General features: G+C 51.1%; 4 protein-coding genes across 4 annotated transcripts; 1 reads left to right on the top strand and 3 right to left on the bottom strand.

Annotated features, from left to right (window-relative positions):
* Positions 1–1,246: 1,246 nt before the first annotated feature.
* Positions 1,247–1,920, bottom strand: ACET3X_007215 (uncharacterized protein; the record flags this gene model as incomplete). Its single annotated transcript, XM_069453431.1, has 2 exons — positions 1,247–1,617; positions 1,713–1,920. The coding sequence occupies 2 exons, from the start codon at positions 1,918–1,920 to the stop codon at positions 1,247–1,249; spliced, it is 579 nt and encodes a 192-aa protein (XP_069305983.1).
* Positions 1,921–2,978: 1,058 nt separating this feature from the next.
* On the top strand, positions 2,979–4,845 carry ACET3X_007214 (uncharacterized protein; the record flags this gene model as incomplete). The annotated part of the gene is made up of 4 exons (XM_069453429.1): positions 2,979–3,238; positions 3,302–3,447; positions 3,512–3,717; positions 3,772–4,845. 4 exons carry the CDS (start codon positions 2,979–2,981, stop codon positions 4,843–4,845), a joined length of 1,686 nt encoding a protein of 561 aa, XP_069305982.1.
* A 276-nt stretch (positions 4,846–5,121) lies between these two features.
* Positions 5,122–6,035, bottom strand: ACET3X_007213 (uncharacterized protein; the record flags this gene model as incomplete). Its single annotated transcript, XM_069453428.1, has 2 exons — positions 5,122–5,783; positions 5,843–6,035. The coding sequence occupies 2 exons, from the start codon at positions 6,033–6,035 to the stop codon at positions 5,122–5,124; spliced, it is 855 nt and encodes a 284-aa protein (XP_069305981.1).
* Positions 6,036–6,354: 319 nt separating this feature from the next.
* ACET3X_007212 (uncharacterized protein) lies at positions 6,355–6,972 on the bottom strand (the record flags this gene model as incomplete). The annotated part of the gene is made up of 1 exon (XM_069453427.1): positions 6,355–6,972. The coding sequence occupies one exon, from the start codon at positions 6,970–6,972 to the stop codon at positions 6,355–6,357; it is 618 nt and encodes a 205-aa protein (XP_069305980.1).
* Between the last annotated feature and the right edge of the window lie 1,359 nt (positions 6,973–8,331).

Genomic DNA, 8,331 nt, shown 5'->3' with positions numbered 1-8,331 from the left:
CGGAGCGCCCTGACAGAAGAGTCCCCATAATATTGTAGGGCCATTCGCCCAACTCGTGAAGATAGGGTTTTGCAAGAACGACTCTCCAGTATTCGCTTGTCTTCGCCCCAAGTTGTCAGATTGTTGCGCAGTAAAGTCAATGTTGGAGATCCATGCCATGCATTCTTTGCGCCTCTTCCCGTCCTCTGCTTTGTTCGCAGCACCCAGTATCGCTTCGCTCAGAGCTCCTATCTCTTCGATTCGCTTGTCCATCTTCTGGTTGGTGGCATACGTAATTGCAATGACGAGTGATTGCGCACTCTGAAGTAAGCTGGCAAGGTTACTAAACGCGGCTTTCACACGTTCATCGCCGCCGAGGAAACGAAGCGCAGCATAATTCTTCCATCATCCGTCCTTAGTTGCGTTCTCAGCGCAAATACGGATTTCGAGAAGGCAGCCGAGTATATCAACAACTTTGTCTCGAATGGCCTAGCTGTACGTATTTGTCGAGACAGGTGGTAAGATCCCGAAGCTTGTCGAAAAGCTCTTCAATCCATGCGTAAACCTCAGATACCCCATCAGCTGCCTTAAGAACGAAACATACAACCCCAAGGATTGTAGACGCTAGCGCGAATCCCGATGCAGAAACGGCGGCAGATATCATCTCAGACAGTATCACAAAGGGTTTCATGAAAGCTCTAAGCCTGCCAGTAAGCTTTCCATGCTTGGATCTGAAAAGCTTAAATAACTTTTTATTCTTATCAAGATGTTTTAACAGGGCTTTAGGGGTCGTGAGGGTCGAGACAAGGTCCATTTCTCTTTTCGTTCGCTTGGGGGCTGTATTATCATTTCTGTCCAATGCGTCTTGTCATAGTTCGCTGAAATCTTGGGTATCGGACTTGCTGTCGAAAAGTTGCTTTAGGTACAGGCTTGTAATAATTGTGAAAAGGGAAGAGAGGGGTTAGCAGCTAGCTTCTATAGCTCTCGTTGCTGAGGTGGGGTTTCAGCTCCAGCCCCGAGAGCTGAGATGGGGTTCCAGCTTCACCTCCGAGAGCTGAGTTCGGAAGTCCTCTATCGCTTCCTTGCCGATCCTGATAGGTTCGAAAATCATCGGTACCAGCGGACGATCAGCTAATGCACGCGATCGCTCAATGCGTGGATAACGCTTTAGTATTCTACTAGAAAATTTTCAACTCAGATATCGTTACACAGAAAGAACAACTAATACAGATTCCTAAGTAGTTTCAAGACATGCTTCAACTCCCTACTAGCGAGCCTCTAAGGTTGTGTTGCTGTGTTCATTACTAGGAGCTACCCTACGCAGCGTCAAAGGCGTTGCGTCTGTAGTCTCGTTCCAAAACAACTCGAATATGCCAGTCGTCTCCGACTGCACCCCGCTGAACAGGGTCGCGATACTACCGTCCTCGTTGTAAAGCATAGCCGTGGACCCATAGAATGCGAAGCCAGACGTGTGCGTGGTAGCGTTGCCTGTACCATTGTTCGGCGGAAGGAAGCCAACACGCTTGTTCCCCGAGGAGCGCTCGGGGACGTAGAGGGTGACGTTGGACCATGAGGGCGTAACATCTCCGGTGGTGACGTTCGGATTACCGATGAAGTGGTGATCAGAATTCGTTGTGACTGATGACGTCAGTGGACCCCAACACGCGCAATCGAAAAACAAAACATTGACCGAAAAGCAAGTACAGAACGACGAGTGCAGGCTAAGAACTTACAGGTCACGACAGCAGCCTCCGGACTATCTGAAAGGCTTGGATTGCCAACGTATGCGACGCCGTCCGCATAGAAGAGCGGCAAGCCACCAAAGCCATCGCCGTATGCGTACAGTTGGAATGTTGCGGATGGAGACACATCGCGCTTGCGCGCACCGAGGACGACAAGAGGAAGAGAGGCAGCCAAGAGCTTTCGCATGTTGGGACGCATCTTGCAAAGAATAGATGCGGACTTGACAAGAGGATGTGTTATCAAAGGAATGTGGAGAGAGCTGGGTGACGGTCAATCATCTCTGCAGCCTAGATCCTCTTAAACAACTCGATCCCCATTGTGGAAGAGCTCTCTCCCTGAATACAGGCAGGCAACGCAAGCACGCCGCGAGGCCTCTGCGCCCTATCTCTCGAATCATGAAGCCGACGTAACGTCGCGAGGCTATCTCGGCCAACATCCGATGCCTACGACGCCCGACGCCCGACGCACGTACACAGGAAGATTCGCACTATTGGCGGACGCATCCGCTCCACAAGCCCCGGCGCCCAGATTCGCAAGCCATGAACGCTGGCTATATCGGACTCACCTGGTCCGTGACGACTGCTTGCGGGTGTTTGTTTATACCATCCAATCACATTGCTCGTGTTCCTGAGTCGTCATCAGCCGAACGGCAGCTTGGCGGGTAATGCGGCCCACTACCCGTGTCCTTAGGCCCGATTGCGTCGCGATTCTCAGCCACAGTTGGTGTCCCTGCCACTGTCGCATGAACGTTCTGTCAACAACCTGGAATTGTTTCATGGTTCTCATGGATTGCGCGTACCATTTCATCACCGTCGGCGAAAAGCCTCCTGAACTTTCAATCTGCTTTATCGCAACAGGCACGACTGTATGTGGGCTAGACAGAGTTTATTTTCAGATGGAGTTGACTGAAGCGACTTAGTGGCGAGGCGATGTGGGGGTCTTCGGTGCCTCAGTATCATGCCGCGCGGCGGTGAACGTCAACTGGGATAGCAAAGGGGCAATCTGAGGCTCAACAACGAACATGGACTATCGCCTGCAGGGTGATGAGGCAGCTAGCTTGCAGGTAGAAGACTACAAGTATGCTGATACTGAAGGTATATAGGTTCGTCACTCTACCCGTACCGCAGATCATCCAGCTTCGTTCACACTCGCTTCTACTGCTATACGCTCTTTTCTTATTTCCTGTTCGGAAACATTTGCTGTGGTTCTGCCATTCATTTTGCTAGCGCAGTCGCATTCCACCTTTCGTCGCCGTCATGCTTCTTCGTGGTATCTACACTGTCGCAGCTCTAGCTAGCTATGCTACTGCCTTTCCCTTTACTTCGGACCTACGACCCAGAGCCGCCTGTAGCGGAAACACCGCTTCGACGCGTTCAGAGTGGTGCGATTATTCCATTGATATAGACCCAACCGACGACGTCCCCGATACTGGGGTGACTCGTGAATACTGGTTGGAGATCACCGATGTCACTGTTGCACCAGACGGTGTATCGCGCTCGGCCATGGCTGTCAACGGGTAAGAGAAAATCGCCACCAAATCCACGTGCGACAAACACTAACTCCATATGCGTACGCTCAGGTCAATCCCTGGCCCTACTCTTATCGCAGACTGGGGCGATACTGTTATTGTCCATGTCACAAACTCGCTCACGACTTCGAACAACGGCACGAGCATCCACTTTCACGGCATCTGGCAGATGAACACAAATGACCAGGACGGCGTTAGTAAGTGATCCTTCTCCGCAAACGATCTTTGAGAGCGATGCTGATTTTAAACTTCTACCACTAGGCTCGATCACGCAATGCCCAACTGCCCCAGGCGAATCAATGACGTACACATGGCGGGCAACGCAATACGGCTCTTCTTGGTATCATTCCCACTTCGCACTTCAAGCATGGCAAGGCGTCTTCGGAGGCATCATCATCAACGGACCCGCCACCGCCAACTACGATGAAGATCTTGGTGTATTGATGCTCAATGATTGGGATCATCAGGTATGTTCACGTTCAAAGCAAGTACATTGATTGGATCATACTAACGATATGCAGACTGTTGATGAGCTCTACCACTCCGCCGAGACTTCTGGACCGCCAACCCTAGACAATGGACTCATCAATGGAACAAACACGTACGAGGACGGAGGCTTCCGGTTCAACCAATCCTTCGTCGCTGGCACGTCGTATCTGTTCCGCCTTGTGAACGCCGCGGTCGATACACACTTCAAGTTCATGATCGACAATCACACGATGACGGTGATCGGCTCTGATCTGGTTGCTATCGAGCCCTACGAAGCCACAGTCATTGATATCGGCATGGGTCAGCGCTATGATATTGTCGTAACCGCCGACCAAACCGATGTGACTGACTTTTGGATGCGTGCGATTCCCCAGTCAGCCTGCTCAGAGAACGATAACACCGATGACATTCGCGGCATCATTTATTACGGAGATGCACCCGGTACTCCCACTACCTCGGCCTACGACTACGAGGATAGCTGTGACGACGAAACCGCCAATATTGTACCATATGTCTCCAAGACCGTTGGCTCCACGGCCGATGCTACAGCCGACGAGCCCGTCGCCGTCGGGCTCAACACCGATCTACTCTTCAAATGGACGATGAACAGCACAACTTTCATTTCTGAATGGGAAAACCCAACTCTCTCGAAGATCATGCGAGGCGAAACTGAATTCGAGACGTCTAACGCCGTATTCGTCCTACCCAACGCTAATGAATGGGTCTACGTTGTCATCTCCACGACGCTCGCTGTGCCTCACCCTATCCACTTGCACGGCCATGATTTCTACGTCATTGCGCAGGGAACGGGTACGTATACTGATGGGGAGACAACGCTCAACCTCGCCAATCCTCCCCGCCGTGATACTGCTATGCTTCCTGCATCGGGGTACTTGGTACTGGCGTTTGAGACGAACAATCCTGGAGCTTGGTTGATGCATTGCCATATCGGTTGGCATACGTCGGAGGGCTTTGCGATGCAGTTCGTTGAGCAGTATGACGCGATCGCGGGCATCACGAATAACGACACACTTACTAGCACTTGTGACGGGTGGACAGGTCATGCCGATCTAGTTGGTATTGAGCAGGAGGACTCTGGTGTTTAGTCTTCGGGACTTTGCTCGACTGTCGTGACCTATGGGGTTTGGGATCGCAGTAGGAGCTGTTGGCAGTTTCCGTAAAGCAGAACTCATCTTGACGCACTTTCCTTTGTTATTTGAGCTATTTCTAGTTGCGGCAATACCGAGATCTATGTATGTACGCGCATAATGTATTTATCGCAATCACACCACCGAATGATCATCTTCCACATTCAACTTCAGCATCAGCGACGTGAGCGTAACTAGTACCAACGAGTGACGTAGGCGCGCCTCCTCTCAATATCAAACAGGCTTCTGAGCCCACAGCGCAAAGACGTTATAAGACCCGCCTCTCTCGCGTAGCTCATCCACCAGCCTCGCCCCCAACGGCTCCACATCTTCCCCAAACCTGACCAACCCCATTTTCTCTCGCGTAACCGTAACAAATGAAGCCGTTGCAAACATACTCTGCAAGCTAAGCTCACGCACATCTTCCTTCGCCTTGGCTCCCACCGGCACAGCAATAACAGCATGTTGCACACCCGTCAGCCCCAGCTTCTCGAACAACGCTGCAAGACCCTCCATCATATCCACGCCCTGACCGTTCGTAACCGTGCTCACCACCTGCCGCATGCATTGTCTGAATTCAGTAAACACGGGCCCAGCATCCCAGTCCTGCCACTGTATCTCAACGAGCTGTATCCAGCCACCGGGCTTCACTAATCCGACGAGATTCACAACCGCGTCTTCAAGTGAGCTAAGCCCAACACCCGGCAGCGCCATGCGCGAATGCACCAGATCGAACGATTCCTTCCATTCCGGCGGCCACGGCTCCGTCATGGACTGGTGGTGATACGAAGTATCTTCCGGCTTCTCTTTCGGAAAATAACCGTCCTCAATATCGGTGCCTATCCATGTATTCAGCGCGCCTCCGTCCGCGCGGCGCACATCCCGAAGCCATATGCCTTGTTTCGTTTCCTTAGCTTTTTGAACAATGGAAGAGCGAGGAGATGGGGCTACATACCACTTCCGGTGGCCTGATCTAAGACGCGATATCCGCCTTTGGCAAGGTCGATGGGAGCGAGGACGAGCCGGGGCATTGCGGAAAAGATGACTGTGTGCTGCGCGTCGAGGCGCTGGACTTCGCTCTCGTTAGCGGCGAAGATGACGTTGTCATCGTTGAGTCCGGTTTTCGAGATGGGGGTAGACGAAGCCATACTGTTGGTGTGAGAATGGTCGGGGACAAAAGAATCAAGACTCTAGGATACCTAGGTACTTATACCGTATCGGCGATGGATTCTACGCTTGCAAAGTACAGCGTTGGTTCAGCTATTCATGTTCCTGTTGCAGTGTCATGCCCGGTCTGACTGTATTCTCAGCACAGTCGGGTTCGCGTAGTAGAAAAGTCTCCGTTGTGAAGCGCATATGTCTCCGCTAGAGCTAAATGTCTCCGAGTTGTTAATAGAAACATCTTTCAACCAGCGACTCTTGCACAGATGCCTATAGTCCTTGTTCTGAATAGCCAGTCTTGTCCGTCTAACCTGTAGGATCAAACGATTCTTGCGCACGTAAAGTACTACCCAGTCTCGCAACCCAGTCCGTTCCCGAAGATTCGACGCTCAACGAGCTAGCCGTACACACACCCTCGAGGTCGTAATCGTCAATCCTGCTATTAACATACTCCCAGCCCATTACGCCGCCAAACTCTCTTCCCAAACCTCTGTATTTCTCACGCAGCGTAACAGTAACATTGATGAGCGTATCCATGGGCACATAGCCCGATTCATCTTGCGGATCAGTCATGGTACCCAAGACGACGCGCTCCGGGTTCCATCCTGCCTCAATAATCTTGTCGTACCAGCTCGTCGACCGCGCATTCCCCCAGCCGCCGTAGAACTGAGTATTGTACCACGCAATCTCGCGCCCATACACACTGCGCTCCAATGCTGGGTACGAGAACCCGCTGAGATGCGGAAGCGTGGGGTCCGAGAGATTGGGTACAGTGTTGCACTGGGGGCGCGGGTTTAGCGGATAGCGTGCGTTTTGTATGAAAGGATTGGGGATCAGGGCCGATGCGACGGGGGCGAGAGTGATGAGGAAGTCTGGCCCAAAGTCGAGACGCAGCCGCGCTATCAGCCGTGTCACTGTGTCCATGTCAATGTCTTCCTCGATGTCGAGATCGATACCGTCGAGCTTGGCTGTACGAAGAGTGTCGCGCAACGGTAGGTAATAGTTTTCAAACTAGCACGTATCCTTATTAAAAATTAGGATAACAAAAATGGTACGAACCGACGACTTACGTTGGCTTGGGTCCCGCGCAATCGTTCATACGACCCCTTTGCTGCTCCTCCAAGCATACCTAGTACTTTCACACCGCATGCCTGCAGAAATCCAAGTTCAACCCACAGAGCATGAAACTTGTCGTCAAATGGACGATGGTCATTCAAAGTAATATCGCTGGGTTCTTCATTCAAATGTATAGCCGCGATGATGACGTGTGTGACACCCGTATGATTAGTGAGCAGAGGCAGAAGAGAGTTGTAAGTTCCATCAGTATCGTGGAAAGTCTGATGATATACAATCAGGCGCGGTCCAGTTGCTAGTGATAACAAGTGTGCACATTGATGCGACGGTAGAAACCGGGATGCAGGTGTTGAGGTTGGGAGGGTAGACGAACTTGGCACAAGGTTAGACAGCTATGACCTGTTTTGTGTGAGGATATCCTTCGTACAATGGGCAACGTGGATTGGAGCTGAAATCCACCGTTTTCTCTCCTGTGCCAAGTCCGTCCAGATTTGTGGACTTTGGGATCGCTGTGATGGTGGGTGCAAAGAATCCAAATAGAGAGACTGTGCTAATGAAATGCATGGTACATATGCACTACTACCGAAACGCAAGGCAACTCGGACGGCTTGTTGATGTAGAGGAAAAGAGGGAGAATAGACAGTCAGGTGGACTGATGATCTCGTCTACACCGGTCAATGCGCTGATAATAGACAATAAAACGTTCGAGCAAATGCTGCAAGGTCCGCACTCGCGAAGCTAGGGTTCAAAAGTCCTTGAGAGAACAGTGATCTATCGGCCCGAAATCTGTGAGCACAGTCCAAGGGTTAGCAACGAGGCTCTAGTTAGCTAGCATACTCGCTTTCTTTAGTGTTGTATTCTATAGTGTCTCATGATACAGATTTTTTCTACCACAGTATAGGTAGTCGATACAGTAGCAGGACACTTCAGGGTAGATGCAACCTATCAATACCAGGCTGTCTGCATTTCGGTTGCATTTCGGTCGTATGCAGATGAATCTGGACACGGCTGTCAGCAAGCAATATTGAAAGTTACGGCCGTACCATGCTATAGATTGTACTGTATGCCGTGTTGCTACTCAATATCAGTTGGATTAGCATTGCGACGTTTACTTGTTGGAATCTTACGAATATAAAACAGTGGTTGCCCTACTATGGTTTACAAGGCACATCAGCCGAAACATTGTCCTCTCACCAAGCAGCTATTCGA

The sequence above is a fragment of the Alternaria dauci genome, chromosome 6, assembly GCF_042100115.1.
Source record: "Alternaria dauci strain A2016 chromosome 6, whole genome shotgun sequence".
NCBI lineage: Eukaryota > Fungi > Ascomycota > Dothideomycetes > Pleosporales > Pleosporaceae > Alternaria > Alternaria dauci.
This window is presented reverse-complemented; position numbering and strand designations above follow the sequence as displayed.